General features: G+C 46.4%; 1 protein-coding gene across 1 annotated transcript in view; it reads left to right on the plus strand.

The window, feature by feature from the left end:
* The window catches only part of ENPP1 (ectonucleotide pyrophosphatase/phosphodiesterase 1), a 739100-nt gene that overhangs the window by 473823 nt on the left and 244505 nt on the right, over nt 1-20772 (plus strand). The window contains exon 13 of the mRNA XM_078649218.1: nt 18399-18530. Within this exon, the coding sequence (XP_078505344.1) occupies nt 18399-18530 (132 nt within the window). The remainder of the gene's footprint in view (nt 1-18398; nt 18531-20772) is intronic.

Consider the following 20772-nt stretch of genomic DNA (forward strand, 5'->3'; position numbering starts at 1 on the left):
GCAGCAAATATTTCCTGGGCCCTAGTGCAAAGAAGGAAATGGGGCCCCCCTGGCTTCCATTTGAATGATGATATACAGCGATGATAATGAGTCAGTTGGCCCCTCAAGCCTCTGGGTCACAGTGCCACTGCACCTGCTGCACTAATGGAAGCCGCTCCCCTGTTAAGGTTTCCCTGAGGCTGAAATAATTGGCCTTTTTATAATATGGCCATGCTTAGTGGTGCCTGTGTTAAAGGTCTGAATCCTTTTAGGTCTGATTTAGCCTTTTCAGATGAGGGCAGGTAGAAAGTAATACCTAATATTAGTTTTGCCTATGGTACTTCACTTTTAAGTCCTTGTTTAACTGAGGATGTACATGCAGTAAAAAGCACAAATTAGGTAACAGATTATTAGATTTTCCTATTCAGGATGCAGTTGTGCACTGATGTTCCATTGATATTACCATTTGTCGTTTTGGTCTTGAGAATATCTTCTGCATCTTGCTTCATTGTTGTTTATAAGAAGCATCTGAATATCTCAGATACTAATTGCCAGTTTCCTCTACCGTAGACGGTAGTAACTTGGATTGTGCACTTGTGCTAAGGTTTTTTTTTTTGCTTGTCTGTTGAATAGAGGCCTTCTTTGGAGTTGGTGTTTCCTCCATGATCTCTATCAGTTTAGGATAGCCTTGATGACTTCCTGTTATTGGTGGTGATCTTTGGGCTTTACATCTTTGGCAAAGCAAGCAGACCCCTTGCTTCAATATCTGGTCCTCTCTATGGTCGGAGTTTCACTCCTGGTTTTTACTCAAGTTTTGATCATTTTATTTTGTGAAGGTGATACTTGAATTATTTAAGTAAAGGAGAAGACCATAAAACATTTTCAGAAATGGCAGTTCATTATTAATTATGTGTTCGATATTCTATCTCATCATTAAATAATTTTCACATAGGAAAGGGAGGATTTTATTTTGTTTCTGATGGATACTTCTAACCAGAGATTCCTCTAATTTAGAGTTTGCCAGGTGGATCTGGAAAACTTAAATAGCATTTTTCCCGAATGCTGGTAGGTGGCACCAGGTGACTCTGTATTTACTTCATTTAACCCCAGAAGTGACAATGGAGCCTCATAGACGCTCCAGTGATTGACGTCTGTACCTTTCTTCTGCACCTTCATACACAGGTCTAAAGCTTGCTGGCAATTTGTTCCTCCTCAGTGAACCTTTTTTCTCTAAAATTCATTTCCAATGTGCAAGGGAATATGTTCCATCTGAAAACTACAGGGTTCATAGGGACCGTTTGAAGGGCTTTTGCAAACAAATACCTCTGACAGATTCCATTGAAGTCTCTTGAATTTAGATTTGTGTTCTGTTCAGGGTAGAACTCCAAGTCCTGTGAGGAGTGTGCCATTATGAACCTGTAAGCGAAGCTAAGCTGTAAGTTGCTAAACACCAAAATAAATCTTGGTTGTCCTGCTCGAAGTCAAGGGTACTGATCTGCTCCTACTCTTGAGGTATTTCCCTGACTGGTTCTTGTCGCAGTCCAGGTCCACTGGTAAGTCGAAGGACAAGAATAGCAACCAGGATTTTTCTCAGTCCCTTCATTTTCAGCCTGCGTAGTTGTGAGAATGCCAGGTTGCCTCATGGTCTAATTCCCAGGGACTCAATGAGGAGCGATCCCGCAACTGATCCTGTGTTTCAAGATCCATTGGTTAAATTGCAACAGATTGATTTCTTTAGAGAGACCATCTTGTGAATTTTTGGCAACTTTTCGGCCCGAGGATCTGCAGAGCCTCCAGTTGGGTTACCACCTGTGTGTCCACCCTCAGCCCTGTATGCACCTCCTGAACCCACCTCGATTTCTGCTATGTCAGACCCAACTTCCAGTTTGTCACCAAAATACATGCTGGTCCCTTTGACATTGACGCTGGCCCTCATTCCAATGCCTCTAGAGTAAGATCCTTTTCCTATAATCCTATCCGACTCTGAGCTGATATAATCATGGCCCTGACCAAGGCCTCAGTTCAATCCGACTTAGACAGAAGCACTTGGACTCTGATCAACCTGCCGAGCTTAGGGGATGACAAAGGAGATGAAGGGATCTTATTTCCCCCTCTACTATGATAATGACATGTTATTATGGACTTCTAGAAGGCCAGTGGTTGAACATTTGTCCAGTGTGAGAATTTCAGTTGTTTGGAGAGGGTGTGAGTCTTTCTTGAGCAACATCACAATCCTCGTTAGGGTCAATCAACAAAGTCACTAAGGGCCCGATGTAGGTAAAATAGATTTACCGATTTTTAATTACCGAATCATACCGATTCGGTAATTAAAAATCGGTAAATCTAAGGGGTGGAGATGTAGGAACATCCAGATGTTCCTTTAACCGAATCGGTAAATATCTGTATTTACCGAATCGGTAAATACCGACCGGTAATGCTCCATTCATTCCTATGGGCTTTGAAGCCCATAGGAATGAATGGGGCATTACCGGTCGGTATTTACCGATTCGGTAAATACAGATTTTGACAAGGGTGCAGGGGGTGTCACTTTGACACCCTCTAGCACCCCCAAAAAAGATTCGGGGGCCATGTGGCAGGCATACCTGCCCTAAGGGCAGGTCTGCCTGTCATATGGCACAGGTGTGCATGCACACATGTGCATGCACACCTGAATCGGTATTTTACCATCAAATATATTTGATGGTAAAATACCGAATCGGTAAGGGTTGTGGGACTCAGAAGAGTCCCACCTACATATCAAAAATACCGATTAGGTATGAATACCGATTCGGTATTTTACAGAATCGGTAAATTTACCGATCGGTAAATTTACCGATTCTGTAAAATACTGGGCCCTACATACCAAATCAGATTTACCGGTCGGTAACAGCCGAAAATACCGATTTTCGGCCGTTACCGACCGACCTACATCTAGCCCTAAATTAACCTGTGCTTAACACTGGCAAAGTACCATGTGGCATGGGTGTCGAGATGAGAAATCCTTGATTTGTGCTATCCTGGTTGGCGACGAAGAGTCATTGACGAAGAACTGTATACAAGCTCTTGCATCGTAATGCATCGTGCAGCAGCCGAGCCATCGATGGGAGCCTGTGAAGCGGGGTTCTGTATCATCATCGAGGGAGCCCCTGGGGATGCAAAGACTTTCACTGCATTGTGTCAGAGCAGGGGACAAGATGTGTCATGCTGAGTATGCATCCGTGTCGAACTATGTTGGCATTGAAGGAACCTCCAGGGGATTGCGAGGACTTCCGTTGCCATGCATTGTTGCAGGGGATGAGATACTTTGTGCTGGGCTGATGTCAGTGTTGAGCTGTGCTTCATTGCATCGAGATTCATAGAGTTGCGTTGATGCCAAAGAAGCCTGTAACGTGACTGTGGCTTGAACTGGGGGCAATCTGACTGACCCTTGGAGATGTTCTGGATTTCAGCTGGACTCATTAGGGCAGTTTACAGTAGCAGATGAGTCCTTAGACAGCAGGGCTTGGGCAGAAGGGCAGACTCCGCAGCTGGGCAGTCCTTTCTGGCAGAGTCCACAAGTGATCAGAAGAGTTTGGTCTGAGGGTCCAATATTTATACCTGGAACCTTCCTTGAGGTGGGAGAAGTTTCTGGAGTACCCCTTATATAGGTGTCTGAAATGTCCTTCATCCCTGCCTAGTTCCCATTCTGTCTGGGGACGTAATACGATAGTGTGAAGTCCTTTGTGTGTAAGGTGATCCAGTTTCTTTGAAGTACAAGTGCTGTAGGTGACAGCTCTGCCCCACCATCAAGTCCGAGAAGGCCCATCCTGCCAACATGCAAACCTTCCTTTGTGATACTTTCAGTGAGGAATACACAAAGGTCAATTACCAACTACAGATAGTCATGTGACTCAGGAACAGGCTGCAGGCACCAAATATGTAGGACAGAAAAACAACAACTTTCTAAAAACAACATTGTCAAAGTAGTGACTTAAAATCTAACTTTAGCATTAAAGAAGCTTTAAAATTACAGTTCCTTAGATACTAACCATGACTTTCCTACCTGTTCCCAATCCAAAGTTAGCACTTATTGAATGTAGTAAGGTAACCCAATGTTAGCTTAAGAGAGAAGTCAGTCTCAGAGTAGTGAAATAGGAATTTAGGAGTTTTTCATTACCAGGACATGTACAACTTAAACGTTCATGTCCAAGTTTTTAATTACAATGCACCCAGCACTATGAGCAATATAGGGCCTACCTCAGGGGTAACCTATATGTAATAAAAAGGGAATTTTAGGCTTAGCAAGGGGTTTATTTAGCCTTTTTTTTTTTTTAAACCTTTATTGTGCATAGTAAGCGTACAGATACGGGCCCACAACCACACGGGCCGGCCTCGAAAGCAGTTGGTAGCACAAAAAGTAAGAATAGAACGACCCAGCAGTCCCCATGAAAACCTACGTGATAAGTGTCCAAGACATGACTCAAACAAGGTGGAACCGCTAGGCACAGGAGGAGTAAGGTTAATTTTAAAAGTTTTGTAGATAAGAAGGATCAGATGCATTCAAGCCACCTAAAGCAAATGGCAGGCAACGAGCCAGCGAGTCAGCAGCAAAACAAAGGAGAGGAATTAAAAGCAGGAAAGGATAATAATCTTCAGGATAGATGCACAGTAAAACAGTACATGTCGGTCATCGCCCGCCCCACGGACTCAGTAAACCCAAATCCACGAAAATAACAACATCAACAGCGGAAAGAATAGGTATCACTACCCCGACGCACCTAACTGACCCAAAGGAAGAAAAAGAAAAGGAAACCAAGAAAAGACGAAAGGAAAAAGGGCCCATAGAAACTGAAACTAAAACAAGATCCCCATCTCCAACCCCCCACCCTGCACACATGCAGAGGCTACGGCCTACCCCCCCCTTAGCAGCGTGCCTGTCGCCCACAAACCGAACCCGAAATATAGAACAGAAAAGGGAAAAAGAGAGGAAAAAGAAGAGACATAATTCACATAAGACCGGAGGAGGGCCAGTAGATATTCCCAAAACCACCCTTATGTATCACTCCGTATTTTGCCTTTTTTAAGGGACTACTTATGTGGGTGGCACAATAAGTGCAGGCCCACTGACAGCATTTAATTTACTAGCCTTGAGTATATGATAAACCACATTACTAGGGACGTATAAGTAAATTACATTTGCCAATCTGGTGTAAACCAATTTTACCAAGTTTTAGGGAGTCAGTCAGGTGTAAACCAATTTTACTAAGCTTTAGGGAGTGAGCATACGCACTTTAGCATTGGTTATCAGTGGTAAAGTGCACAAAATCCTAAAGCCAACAAAAACAAATTTGGCAAAATAGGAAGGATGAAGGCAAAACATTTTGGGATAAACCACCCTAAGGCTGACAGTTCTAATACAAGTCTCCATCCATTCCTAAGTGAGGAGAAGTACCCAACCTACTGGATGTTCTCATCACTACGGTGAAGGAACCTGGTCAGACAATCAGCATTGGAGTGGTCATACCTAGGTTGGTGTTTCACCATAGTTAATTCCCTATGGATGGACTACCTCAATAGTTTGGGATTCTCACCCCTCATTTACATTAGCCATCAGAGGGGCATGTGGTCTGTCTGAACCTGAAAGTGAGTCCCAAACAGGTAAGTTCTCTTGTAGGGGATTTCCGTGTATAGTCATAATCATGTGAATAGTCCCGCCTATGTGCGTGGCCCCCGGAGCACTTCAAAAGATATATCTTCTTAAGTTGTCATCTTCTGACTTTTTTCAGGAAGGCCTGCATAGACACTGAAGAGATAAAAAGACAATAATGCAGCCAAACTAACGAGGCTATTGATTCATCTTGAAGTGAAAAAAGATAGCCAGTTAACTTTTAAATTTAGCAATTTTACTGAGTTTCAGTATGCAGAAAACTCTCCTTCACAAAACTCCTTTTTTCATGATAGAGATGAAAGGGTTGGACAGAGAAGCCCCTCATAGGCTGCCATTATGTGTCTGCAAATGGGTACCGTGCCTTTAAGAGTCTCCAGAGACCCCTGGTATCCCATGATGCACAGCCAGAGGCAGCTACTTTCAGTTCTTTTTTCCGGCTCCTGCTAGCAGGACCCTGGAGCATAGAGCTCTGCCTTTTTTGGAATTCCCTTCAAAATTTTGCTTCAGTATTTGGATATTTGCTACTTCACTCGACGTCTTTGGCCTGTATCTACCTTCTGCGGTCCTTTTTTGGCAGAATTTTTACAGTTTTCTTGTCAAAATGCCTTCTTTGTTTGTTTGACAAGTGTCCTGACAGTGGTAGGAAGAAGGTCAAGTCTGATGCACACAGAGCCTGTATTCTGTGTCTGCCTGTCTCTCATGTCCCTGACACCTGCTGTATTTGCAAGACCTTTTCTAGGCGCACCCTGCTTGACAGGGAGAAAATTCGGCTGCAAGGGTTGGAGCAACAAAGGCAGAAGGCAGCATCTACAGCCTCTGGGCAAAGAGAGGGTAAGGCCTCCACCAAGACCCATGCTTCGACCTCTGGGGGCTCCCCAGTCGAAAAGCGGTGGAAAAACGACGCCGGTCCCGATCGACGTCGAAGACGACAACCAGGACAGCAGGTATGACGACTATATGCTCTCCGTCGACTCAGGGCTCTGGGTCGAAGCGACGTCGGCGCTCCACATCGAGAATAAGAACGGCGAGGTCTCAGACGAGATCGCCGTTGCGGGTGTCCCCGTGTTCAACGTTGACTCAATGCCAATCGCCGTCGAGACATTATCGTCGTCGATCATCACCGCCGAGCACTGTCGACATCTACGAGAAGGTTGACGTCAAGAATAAGGTTGAAGTCAAAGAGAAGGTCGAGGAGTCATCACTGACGTTCTACGTCGAGGTACCGTTCTTGGACTCGCTCTGTAATAAGCCGACAGGGTGTTCACGATCCAGACGATGACGCCATTCGCCATCGAGCAGTAGATCGACGTCGAGGGGGCAGTTTGACGTTGATCCCAAGGCTCCTTCTTCACATCCAGCTCGAAAATGGAGGCGGCTGGTCTCTTCTCCAGATTCGGAGTACTCGCGTACCTATTCATCCTCAAGGACGCCTCATGCTCCTCGTCAACTGGTGGCCCTGCCAGTGACACTGCTGCCTCCTCCTCTGCCTCCTCCTCTGCCTCAGCCTGGGCCCACAGCTCCTCAGCCCACGCGTCCTGCAGAGCCTCGAAGACCAACGAGACGGTCTCGGCCAAAACATTGTTCCCGTAGACACCGCCGGTCTTCCACGCGATCTCATCGCCATCGCCACAAGAGATCTTGTTCCTGGCATACCAGGGATGTCTTCCATGAGTATGGGGAGGTACTCGCCTACTCTAACGGATTCCCCTCCCCAATGAGTGTCTCCTGTTGCTGATATCTCTACCTTTCAGGAGGCTCTGGTCAGAGGGGCATTCCCTTGTCTATTCCTGTTCCGTTGACTTCAGTTATATTTGAAACTCTCAAGCAGAGACAAACATCTTGTCCATTGCTTCCGTTGGTGCCTGGTTTAGTGGAACCGGCAATGGAACTGTTCTTGACACCATCTTCTATAAGATCTGAACCCTCCAGGCTACAGAAGAAATATCGCCCACCTGATTTGGAGCCTGCCTTCCTCCGACTGGACCCCACGCCGGACTGAAACCGGGCCGGTCCTTGGATGCTTGATTCCGTTCTGGGAAGGACATGGCTTTTGTAGTTCGGACTGGACTGTTCCCATGGGGCACAGGGTCAGCGCTGATTTGCATATCGCCATTGTCTAACCCAGGGTGGTGTGGAGTGGAAAAACGATGGATTTGGGCCCAGATCTTTGGACTGGGGTGAATGTGTGACATTGATCCACATTCTGTCCATCACTGTTGTGTTTGCAATTACCTCTCTAAGTGTACTGGGGATGCTCATACGTGAGTCCCAGGCACTCCACACCACTGGAGTCAAGCTAGCCGGGCTGATGAGAGGTGTTACCTCGAAACCGGGCCGGTCCTCGGATGCTTGATTCCGTTCTGGGAAGGACATGGCTTTTGTAGTTCGGACTGGACTGTTCCCATGGGGCACAGGGTCAGCGCTGATTTGCATATCGCCATTGTCTAACCCAGGGTGGTGTGGAGTGGAAAAACGATGGATTTGGGCCCAGATCTTTGGACTGGGGTGAATGTGTGACATTGATCCACATTCTGTCCATCACTGTTGTTTGCAATTACCGCTCTAAGTGTACTGGGGATGCTCAGACGTGAGTCCCAGGCACTCCACACCACTGGAGTCAAGCTAGCCGGGCTGATGAGAGGTGTTACCTCGAAACCGGGCCGGTCCTCGGATGCTTGATTCCTTTCTGGGAAGGACATGGCTTTTGTAGTTCGAACTGGACTGTTCCCATGGGGCACAGGGTCAGCGCTGATTTGCATATCGCCATTGTCTAACCCAGGGTGGTGTGGAGTGGAAAAACGATGGATTTGGGCCCAGATCTTTGGACTGGGGTGAATGTGTGACATTGATCCACATTCTGTCCATCACTGTTGTGTTTGCAATTACCGCTCTAAGTGTACTGGGGATGCTCAGACGTGAGTCCCAGGCACTCCACACCACTGGAGTCAAGCTAGCCGGGCTGATGAGAGGTGTTACCTCGAAACCGGGCCGGTCCTCGGATGCTTGATTCCGTTCTGGGAAGGACATGGCTTTTGTAGTTCGGACTGGACTGTTCCCATGGGGCACAGGGTCAGCGCTGATTTGCATATCGCCATTGTCTAACCCAGGGTGGTGTGGAGTGGAAAAACGATGGATTTGGGCCCAGATCTTTGGACTGGGGTGAATGTGTGACATTGATCCACATTCTGTCCATCACTGTTGTGTTTGCAATTACCGCTCTAAGTGTACTGGGGATGCTCAGACGTGAGTCCCAGGCACTCCACACCACTGGAGTCAAGCTACCCGGGCTGATGAGAGGTGTTACCTCGAAACCGGGCCGGTCCTCGGATGCTTGATTCCGTTCTGGGAAGGACATGGCTTTTGTAGTTCGGACTGGACTGTTCCCATGGGGCACAGGGTCAGCGCTGATTTGCATATCGCCATTGTCGAACCCAGGGTGGTGTGGAGTGGAAAAACGATGGATTTGGGCCCAGATCTTTGGACTGGGGTGAATGTGTGACATTGATCCACATTCTGTCCATCACTGTTGTGTTTGCAATTACCGCTCTAAGTGTACTGGGGATGCTCAGACGTGAGTCCCAGGCACTCCACACCACTGGAGTCAAGCTAGCCGGGCTGATGAGAGGTGTTACCTCGAAACCGGGCCGGTCCTCGGATGCTTGATTCCGTTCTGGTAAGGACATGGCTTTTGTAGTTCGGACTGGACTGTTCCCATGGGGCACAGGGTCAGCGCTGATTTGCATATCGCCATTGTCTAACCCAGGGTGGTGTGGAGTGGAAAAACGATGGATTTGGGCCCAGATCTTTGGACTGGGGTGAATGTGTGACATTTATCCACATTCTGTCCATCACTGTTGTGTTTGCAATTCCCACGCCGGACTGTGTCATAGTGGTGGCGGAAAAGAAACAAAATGCTACGGCTCCGACTTCAACTGTACCACCTGATAAGGAAAGCTGTAAGCTGGATTCGGTGGGGAGAAAAGTTTGCAACACCACAGCTACATCCATGAAGGCGGCCAGCTCTACTGCCTTGCTGAGCAGGCATGACAGATCCCTGTGGGAGTCGCTTCAACAATTTATGGACCTCCTGCCCAGGGACAAGCAGGAAGATTTTCAGGAGATAGTGAACGAGGGTCCAATGGTTTCAAAATAAATCATTTTCGCTGCAGCGGATACTTCACTCCTGTCAGCCCACGGGTATTGCCATGGAGTTGCTTTCCGGATACATTCCTGGCTTAGTCTTACCTCACTGAAGCCGGAGGCGCAACACCACATTTCTAATATCCCATTCTCTGGCACGACTCTCTTTGGCTCCCACACGGATGACGAGATGGGCAGCATGAAGACTGAAATGGAGACTTTGAAGATTGTGGGTCTAAAGAAACTTAAAGAACAGTGAAAAACCTTCCGCCCCTTCCAACTGCGTTATTGATCCCAGAGGTTCCAACGATCTCAAGGCCGTCAGTCCAATCAACAACAGCAGTTTCAGCTGTCTTTTCAGTCGTTTCACAAACGCCAGTCGCAAGAACTTTCCAACCAGCAGTCTGTACAATGGAACAAGGCCCCTGCTGGTTCCAAGCCCTGAAGGGTTCCTTCACCCTCTTCTGTTACTCACTCTGGTGGGGGAAACATTCAAGAGTATCTGGTAGAGTGGCAGAAAATAACTCGGGACAATTGGGTGCTGAATATTGTTCGCAGTTGATACTCGCTACATTTCACAAGCCCTCCTCCGTTGATTCTCCAACTCGCTCACGCTACATGCTATGCGAGTTACAGAGAGAGGCCAACATCCTCTTACAGAGAAGGGCGATAGAACCGGTTCCTCTTGGATAGAGAGGAGCAGGACTGTAGTCTCCGTTCTTTCTAGTCCGCAAAAAAGACAAGAACGAGTGCAGACCCATCCTCGACTTGCGACAGGCAAACAAATGGGTTTTCAGAGAAATGTTTTGGATGTTATCCTTGCATCAAATCTACCCTCAACTTCATCAGGGAGACTGGCTATGTGCAATAGATGTGCAAGAAGCATATTTTCATGTGCCCATAGCGAGGAAGCATCGCAAGTTCCTGCCATTCACCGTAGGCAACAACCACTATCAATACTCTGTGGTTCTCTTCGGCCTGACGTCAGCGCCCCGGACATTTTCTAAGTGCATAGCCATAGTTGCTGCACATCTAAGGAAGAACAAGGTGTTTGTCTACCCATATACAGACGACTGGCTGATCAAGGCAGCTACGTCTCAGGAAGCACAGCTGCATTTCAATCAGACTTCCATTCTCCTCCTTCGTTTGAGCCTCCACATCAACCTCACGAAGTTTGTCTCGACTCCTGTCCAATGTCTACAGTACCTGGGAGCCACCATCGATGCATGCACGGCAAACGTGTGGCCTTCAGAGGAGAGACGCTCATCGATCCTTCGGAAGGCTCAGGCTCTCATGACCATGTTATCCCCGACGGTGAGGAAGGTATTTTCTCTCCTGGGCTCCATGGCCTCCTGTATCTTACTCTTTCTTCCACCGCTGGGGAGTTGTTTTGGGATGGGCTTGCTAGTCTATTCACATAATTGACTATACACAGAAATCCCCTACAAGAGGAGTAGTTTCTTACCTGTAACACAAGTTCTCTTGTAGGGGTATTTCCGTGGTAGTCCTAAGCAACCCACCCGCTTCCCCGGTGGCAGAAACAGACATACCCAGGTCTCAGCAGGCATTGCTTCTTTACACCTTCAAAAAGAACTGAAAGTAACTGCCTGTGCATCATGGGATACCGGGGGTCTCTGGAGACTCTTAAAGGCACGGTACCCATTTGCAGACACATAATGGCAGCCTATGGGGGCTTTTCTGTCCAACCCTTTCATTTCTATTATGAAAAAAGGAATTTTGTGAAGGGGAGTTTTACTATGTGTTGAAACTCAGTAAAATTCCTAAATTTGAAAGGTAACTGGCTATCTTTTTTCACTTCATTATGAAGTAATGGCCAGTGTAGCCTAGTTAGGCTGCATTATTGTCTTTTTATCTCCTAAGTTTCTATGCAGACCTTCCTGAAGAAAGGAAGAAGATGATAACTTAAGAAGATATATCTAATGTGGTGCTCCGGGGTCCACGCACATGGGCGGGACTATTCACATGATTATGACTATCACGGAATTACCCCTACAAGAGAACTGGAGTTACAGGTAAGAAACTACTCCTTCTCAAGTACTTTAGTGCCCAACCCACAGCAAGGATTCCCTCTCAATAGCACTCCTTCTCTGTTCCTTGAAAAGCTACCGGTTGGTCTAGGCCCTCCTCATTTAACTATGACAACACAGCTCCTATGACATGCTCAGAGGCATCAGTTTGCGCAATGAATTCCTGAGAAATGTTAAGGACCTTGATTCAGGTGCTGTAAAGATGGCCTGTTTCAATGTGTCAAAGGCTGCCTGGTAGACCTCTATCCAAATCATCTTCTTATGCTGCTTCTTCGAAGTCAGCTCAGTCAAGGGGGCAATGACGGTGGCCCTTGAGGAACCTCCTGTAATAGTCAGTTTTGGGGGTGTCGCAGGCCAGGACTTTTTCTATTTTGGCCTGGAGAGGCTACAGCTTTTCCCTGGCCACAAGGCGCCCAAGTACATCACAGAACCCTGCTCTATTTAGCATCTGCTGGCCTTGATAGTCAGGCATGCCTGTTGCAGAGTGTGAAGCACTTCCTAGAGGTAAAACAGGTGGTCCTCCTAGCTGCTATTGAAGACAACTATGTCATCCACGTAAGCAGCACTGAAGGCCTTCCTCTCAGCCAGGACCCGATTCACCAACCACTGGTACTGGCACCCTGAAGTCCAAAGGGTATTACCTTAAAGTGGAAGTGGCACTCTGGAGTAGAGAATGCTGATGTCTCTTTTTCGATCCCTCCATTATGGCAATCTGCCTGTATCCTCAAGTGAGGTCAAAAGTACTCAGGAACTAGGCAGACCCTAACTGGTCTATGAGCTCATCAGCTCAGTGGATAGGATGGGCATCAATCTTCGCGAAGGAGTTGAGCCCCCTTTAGTCCATACAGAACCTGAGTTCTGGGGTGGTTCCAGGTGAGGTGGCCTTGGGAAATAGTGCTACCGATCTGGACCAGAGACTACTGGAGTGCTCAACTCCAGCATCTTGGAGACTTCTTCCTTAATACTTTCTCTCTCCTTATCTGACAGTCTGTAGGTACTGTTTTTGACAGGGGTATTGTCACCAGTGTCTATGGCATGGGTACACATGTATGTACACCCAGTGGTGAGGGAGAACAGGGAGGCCAGCTGTCCAACAACTGGTGACAGTCCCTCAGCTGTTCTGGGGTCAGAGAGAGGTTGGCACCTTCTGCTGAACACTCTCCTCCTCTACCTCATCATCCCTCACCAACAGCATGTTTATCTCAGGCCTTTCATAGTGTGGCTTGAGGCGTCTGATGTGTAGTGGAGTACCCTTGGGGAGTTCTTGGGGTTCTTGAGGTCCACGAGCTCGGTGGACTCCCCTTTCCTCTCATATGCCCGGTCAAATGGTCTTGTAGGGCCGGGGCTCCTTTGACTCCATTAACCACACTTTCTTGCTAGGCTGCAACTCTAGAAGAGTGGCCTTCTAGTCATACCAGATGTTCATGACCTTCTGGCTGTCTTCTAGCTTCTCATTGTCTTTGTTTAGAACTTTTGCATTTGGTTGCAGAACGTTAGCATGTAACTAACCACATCCTAAAGGGGTTTCTTGAGAACTTGCTACCCCCCCCCCCCCCCCCCTTCATAACAAGACTAAGAGGTCCCCTAACAGGTTGGCCATAAATTAGTTTAAAAGGGCTGAACTAAGCTCACTTAAGTGGCATCTCCCTTTAGGCAAAGAGCAGGCATGGTAAGAGAATGTCCCACTTAAGCCTCATGGGCTCAGGCAGGCCCTTAATCATTTAATTCTGGGTCTTGTTAAACCTTGAACAACCCCATGGAATTGGGCATGGGAGGGTGTGGAGAGCTTGTAGATTACCCCACACTCTACCCACATGGACTTCATGTATGCTGGCATGAAGTTGGTGCCCTTGTCAGACACCGCTTCCTTGGGGAACCCAACTATACCCAACTGGCCCCTAGCCACTCTAAGTGCAGTCACAGTCCTTAGACAAATGGACTCTGGGTACCTAGTGGCGTGGTCCCCCAAAACCCCGGATACATCTGTTGCCAAGGGCCCTCTTGGGGTCCAAGGGTCTGACAATCTAGATGCCCACTCTTTTAAAGAGTGGGCCAAAAGCAAGTAAGGGATTCAGGGTAGTCTTCAGCTTTTTCCCAGTTTTCCCACTAGCCTGCCAATTGGGGCATGTCCTGCAGAATGTATCTAAGTATTTGTTTAAACGTGATCAATAAAAGTAGGATACAAGCCTGCAGAGGTCTTGTCCTGCCATGGGTATCTTGTGAGCCAGACCCAGTGGGAAGGGCCTGTAACACAGGGGTGCCACCAATGCATGTGTTGCTCCATGTATAGGTGCATTAGGCTCACTGTAAAGGAGGTCATTCTCACAGTAAATGAGGGGATCGCCGGAAGACTCACCAGCTGCTGGGCTTTGGCCTGTGGTCTCATGCCATCTAGAGGTGGGCACTCCTTCGGTGCTTTGCACATCTCCACCCTGGAGGGCCCCCTCTCAACTTGCCACCCAGTAAGCTCCGATAGGTCTCATAGGGAAGCAATTTCCTCCTTGGTAGGCTCGGAGTCGGCCTCCTCTAGTGCCCTATACACCTGTAATGAGGGAGTTTTGGGGGCTGACTTCCAAAGCACATGCCCTTCTCTTTCTTGGCAGGTGCCTGGGCCATTCTTCCAGGCTGCAGGCTTCTTGCACTCCCCTCCTGGGCTGCCTTGGACCATGTGGTCATATAGACCGCTCAGGTAACTCCAACATCTTCATGTGTGACATGAGCTCCACTTCCTTCCAGGTAGTATGCTGTAGGTCATTTCCTAGCACACAATCAACAAACGTGGCAAGGCTCACAACTACCTTAAGAGAATTGGAGGAACCCCCCTCACTCAAAGGGAACCATGGCCATGGGTAGTGACTCTCACGGTTCTCTGCTTCTATAACCTGTTGGTATTTATTGAGTATCACCTGCTCTGAGGACACCAGGGGCCGTATTACAGAGAGAGCCCCGGTCACTGAGTGCACCCGCCTGCAAAGGGGTCTCAAATCCCCTGTAAGTGCTTGTTGCCGCCTGCACTGTGAAAAGACGGACCAGCTATAAAGCAGTCGCTCTGTTTTTTCACTGAATGTGCTGCCCCAAGGACAGCGTGAGTTTGCAGCTTCCCTTGGAGCAGTGCATTCATCATAATAGAACGCATTTTCATTGTATGCACCGGGTGCACCATTTAAAAAGTGCACACAGTGCAAACAATGAAAATGCGCCTTGTCTGTAATGCGGCCCCAGATGACACCATACCCTAATAATGCTGGCTCCTATGTCCCTTTAAGCCCCAACCCTCTGCCCATTGATGGTGACCCACTGCCTATATTCGGAAGTAGTGGAAGGCATGTGGGCTTTGGTCACATCTCCTTCTCCTCTGGATTTACCATGTAGTTTAATATAGCTGTCCCCAGATTTCAGTTAACCTTTTGTGGAGCAGTGAGAGTTTTGCAATAAGCTCACACTTTACTGCAAAAGAGAATTGAATGTTTTAAAATCTGTAAAAATGCATAAAACATGAGTATTCATTTTGTGAACGGATGCTCCCCGAGACCAATAATTTTTGTTTTTACATTTTCATTTGTAGAGCGATGATAAACTCCTGTGAACAGGTATTTTTACAAATTTAAATTAACATCCCCTAACAATTACTAATGGGACTTTGAATGACCCAGTACTAAAAACTATCATTGCAGCCCTGCTGGTGATGCACATTGGCTAGACAAATGCCTGCGGTTGCTCTGGTCAGATTTGCTAATCAGTACATTTATCTATAAAAGAACCAGAACAAACTGATCAGGACTCTCTGATTATCTACAAGGGCACTGATGAAGTCTTGAGTAGAAATCTGATGCTTGGTAAGTCATATAACAGCACATATCAGAATTCAGAGTCCTTGAGAAAAGTCTGCAAGGAGAAATTGCAACCCCTTTGTTTTTTCTTGGTAAATTTCAGCATTCTTTTCAAATATACCTTGGGAAAAATGCACAGTAGGTAATCTCCTTTTTAGAGTGCTGCATTATAGATTGGGTTTACTGCACAGAGTAACTTCTGAACCCCAAGGTATGGGAATTCTACAGGCATATGCATTCCCTATCTGGGGCACTGATCATCTCCGAGAGTTTACCCACCAAGGCTCAGGATACCTTTCCAGGCTTGTTTATGTCTTAGAAACTGGCCAGATGCCTAATGAGAGGAAAAGAAATGTATGTTTCTAGGAAATAAGAAATAAACTCCATAGTGATAGATCTTTGCACTCTGGGGGCACTCCAGTATGGTTTGCAAACAGACAAGGGAGATCTTACAAGCAGTGGAAAAGCTTACAGACCAGGAGGGGAATTGCCTTCCCTCTTATCAAAATGTTTGTGAATTATCTCATAGCACCATTTGATGCTAATAGAGCAGAATTATCTCCAGAGTGGATTCTTGAACAGTCACTGATAGAAGCAAGAAGTGGCTCATGCTCTGCTATGTTGGTGCATGGGTTATTCCTGTGTGTGATACCATGAAATGATACAGATCGTTCCATCAAGATTGTTAAGGGGGGGGGATACTAGCTTCTGTTCCTTGGGATGCATGCACTAATCTTCAGAAATCAGTGTTGCTGAGCTGACAGAAAGAGCAAGGGTGTTCCTTAAACCCAGTATTATTAATGGGGAAAAGGAAATAAATCAAATGGCCCCCAATTAAGACTGTTTATAATTCTACCAGTTGTGTAGGTCTACACAAGATAAGTTTTAAAGAGTGAGCGGAAATGTGTTCCTCCTAAGCCTAACGTGATTAATCGCATAACGGGCTGGCGACAGTGACTCTTCATGAGCAATTTTTGTTCTCCAAAACCTTCCAAATCCACATTCTGTGCTTTGCTCACAGTAAAAAATCAGTTCCCTTCATGTTTAGGCACAGTTCTAAAAGTTCTCCTTTCAGTGTAGACTAACATCAAATCATTCCTTAGGAATAGTTTTATACAAACACACAGAACCTTCCTATTCCCCCTAACCCCTGTCTGCCAGTTACATATGGTCTTATTTCCAGCGCAGTGAATAGACAATAACAGCAAAGTAGTGAAACTCATGGAAATAAATAGTAGAATGAAACATAGAAGTATGAATGAAATGCAGAGGTAACTGTGACCGGTCAGAAATCAAGTAGGCACAGCCCCTCAGTGCCCCTCACGATTATGACAAATTGATAAGTTTGTCCTTTTAATACATTTCAGATTCACTACACAGTGTACACTGAAAGAGGGTAAATCATTGAATGAAATTAGAAATGAAGACCAGAGAAAAGGTAAACCTAGTGGAGTAATCACAGTGGGGGCATTTTCAACAGTTAAATAGCTCACTCAGGGCCATATGTATCATGCCCAAATGTATTCGCAAACGCCGAAATTCACAGAATTTCGGCGTTTGCCAACGCATTTTCGCAAAATGGTATGTATCACCCAAATCTGCATGCAAAATAAGGAATCGCAAAATTTGCAATCCTTATTTTGCTATTGCATTTAAGGAATCGCAAATTTTGCGATTCCTTAAATGCAATGTAAGAAGCCCAAAAAATTTGCTAAATGGCCTTAAGGAATCGCAAATTATCACCAACTTCTAGTTGGTGGTAAGTTGCGAATTCCTTGAAAAATGCAAATTTTTGCATTTTTCAAAGTGCCATGTGCCGCACATACATGCCCTTAGGGCATGTATGTGCGCCACATGTGCACCCATGCATATTTCAGGGGTGCAACAGGGTGTCCTTTGGACACCCCTGCACCCTTGAAATTATTCTCAATTTGCGATTAGCAAATTGCGAATCGCAAATTGAGAATAACTTCTCATTCATTCCTATGGGCCTCCTGGCCCATAGAAATGAATGGGAAAGTATTCCTTAATTGCGAATTCTCAATTTGCATACATGCCCTTAGGGCATGTATGTGCGCCACATGTGCACCCATGCATATTTCAGGGGTGCAACAGGGTGTCCTTTGGACACCCCTGCACCCTTGAAATTATTCTCAATTTGCGATTAGCAAATTGAGAATCGCAAATTGAGAATAACTTCTCATTCATTCCTATGGGCCTCCTGGCCCATAGAAATGAATGGGAAAGTATTCCTTAATTGCGAATTCTCAATTTGCAAATTCGCAATTAAGGAATATCAAGAAATCGCAAAAAAATTGCAATTTTCTTGATACATATCAATTAGCGATTCTGAAATAGCTTTTTTTTAAAAATCGCTATTACAGAATCGCTAATTGGTACCTTGATACATATGGCCCTCAGTCTCTGAACAATTATAGGTTGGTGCTAAAATTTGGTAAGCGTTTAGGAGTATAGGGAGACATGGAAATTATTTTGCCTGTACTCGGATTGGAGTTTTGTTGAACTGGACTCAGGGAACTCTGTTGTTTTATGAACGAGTGTATTGTTCTCCCACCTTGATTTAGTGTTATTTTGAAGTATTTTCTACATTGGCAAGTACTGACGCTGGTTACAAGATAGTTGGTTGAAGTAATATAATATGGTAAACCACTATTTCAAAAATAAATCAGCACCTACTGTATGTACACTGTACTAATGCTTCCATGGTTTGAAGATTGTTTTTTGCTTTTACAGGAATGGAACAGGGTAGCTGCACAAAAATAGCCTATTTGAGCTCGTACCTCGACAGTGTGGACGATATTACTCTAATTTATGGCCCTGCAGCTCGTCTGAGGCCCAGCAACATCCCAGAGGAATACTTAACCTGTATGTATTTTTTCTTTTTTCTTATTTTGCTATTCTAGTCAATTCTGTTTTTTAAACCTAATATTCTATTCATAATTGTTTTAGCAAAATTTGAGGTTTGCAGGGGAAGCCACATCTACCTGAACTCCCCCGGGTGTCTAGTTTTAAAAAATGTCTAGATTTGGAAGGTTCTCCTAGATGGCTGCAGGACCAAAAACGCAGGATCTCTCCCCCCCCCTCCAAAACCAGGTCGTTTTTCGATAGATCATTCTGATGTCCCCACAATATGGTTTGGCCCCTTCCTTTTCATCGGGTGACCTGGCGAAATGCTGGGGGGTAGAAAATTTGTGTGCCCCATTGATCCCACAACTTTCCCACACAGAAACGTGAGGAAAATGTGATTTCTATAGCTAAATTTGAAGTTTGCAGGTGATTCTGGGTAAGAAAACGTTGGGGGAAACACGCAAATCATACCTGCCTGAACTTCCTGAACTGTCTAGTTTTCAGAAATGTCTGGGATTGGTAGGTTTCCCTAAATGGCCGCAGAGCCCGGGACCAAAAGCGCAGGTGACCTCCTTCCAAACCTAAGTATTTTTGTATTCAACAATGTTGATGCTTTCACAAAACGTATTGGGCCCTGCCCTGTCACAGTCACTTGGCCCACCCACACAAGTGCGGTAGTATTTTAATCGGGAGACCTGTGGGAATGCTGGGTGGTGGGTAATTTGTGTGGGTCCGGTGATTCCACAACTTTCCCACACAGACCTGTGAGAGAAACATGATTTGTTTTTAGCTACAATGTAGGTTTGCAGAGGATTGTGGGTTAAACATTGGGGATCCATGCAAGCCACACCTCCCTAGATGTCTACTTTACAGAAATGTCTGGGTTTGATAGGTTTCCCTGGATGGCTGCTGAGCCCGGTGCCTCCCTTGCAAAAACAGGTTGTTTTGTCTTCGATAGGGGGCACATGTGTAATTGGTCCGGGGCTCAGTGGTCATCTAGGGAAACCTACCAAACCCAGACATTTCTGAAACCGAGACAACCGGGGGAGTCCAGGGATGTGTGCATATCTCAACATTTTCTTACCCAGATTCCCCTGCAAACCTCAAATTTAGCTAAAAAGTACAATTTTCCTCACATTTCTGTGTGGCAAGGTTGTGAGAGCACTGCGCCGGCACTCATTTCCCATAAAAATGATACCTCATTTTAGTGGCTGCCCAAAGCAGTACTAGCCTAAAACGTATGAAAAAAGCCCTGCCCTTTTGGACACCACCAGCCATGTGCCATTTACGCACACTGCCATCCAAGCACCACCCACACATATCACCAGGCAAGCGACAGTACACGCACATCGCCAGCCAAGTAACAGTCTATGCACACTGCCGGCCAAGCACTAGTCCACAAATACTGCCAGCTAAGCACAAGTCCACACACACCGCCAGCATAGTGCATGTTCACACACAGCCAGACAGACGCCAGTAAACACAGACCTTCAGCCGAACTCCAGTTCACACACAAACACAGCAACGTTCGCTAATGTCTAGTGGTTTTCTTCCCCCCCCGCCCCTCCCACCCCCCTGGGAGCTGATGTGCCTAAAAATATTGCTGATCTGCCCCAAGCAGGCAAAATGTGTTCATAAAAGAAAAAGGGGGTAGAAAGATTATGGCAATTTTTTTAGGAGGGGGTATTGGCATCGCCCATAGTGGGCAACCCCCACGCCACTTTTATAAAAATAAACAATCATCCCTGCTGCCTTGTTGGCTTTCGGGGGCTATTGCCCCCATCTGCACCTCAGGGGGGGTAGAAAGACTGGAAATTTGTGGGAGGGTTGGGGCATTATAGTGCTCATTTAGGGCAGCCCCCACCCCTAAGTACTAAAATGTTTTTATCTCTGGTGTCTAGTGGGCTTTGTGACCCTCCCCCCCGGGGGCAGATCGGGGGTAATAATTCCATCTGCCTCCCGGTTGGGCAGAAAGATTGTCCCTTTTGTGGCATCCCCACTGTGCGCGGCCCCACCCCTCTTTTATAAAAAGAAAAAAAATTCCCTGGTGACTAATGGGTTTTCTGCACCCCCCCGGGGAGGGGCAGATTGGGGACTATTGCCCAATCTGCTCCCCGGGCGGGTGTAGAAAGACGGTGGCAATGTTTTGGGAGGAGTGGGGGCATAATACTACCCATTTAGGGCAGCCCCCACCGCTAGGTACTAAAAAAATCAAAAAATCCCTGGTGTCTAGTTTGCTTTCTGGCTCCCTCCTCCCAAA

This window comes from Lissotriton helveticus, chromosome 6, assembly GCF_964261635.1.
Source record: "Lissotriton helveticus chromosome 6, aLisHel1.1, whole genome shotgun sequence".
NCBI classification, from domain to species: Eukaryota; Metazoa; Chordata; class Amphibia; order Caudata; family Salamandridae; genus Lissotriton; species Lissotriton helveticus.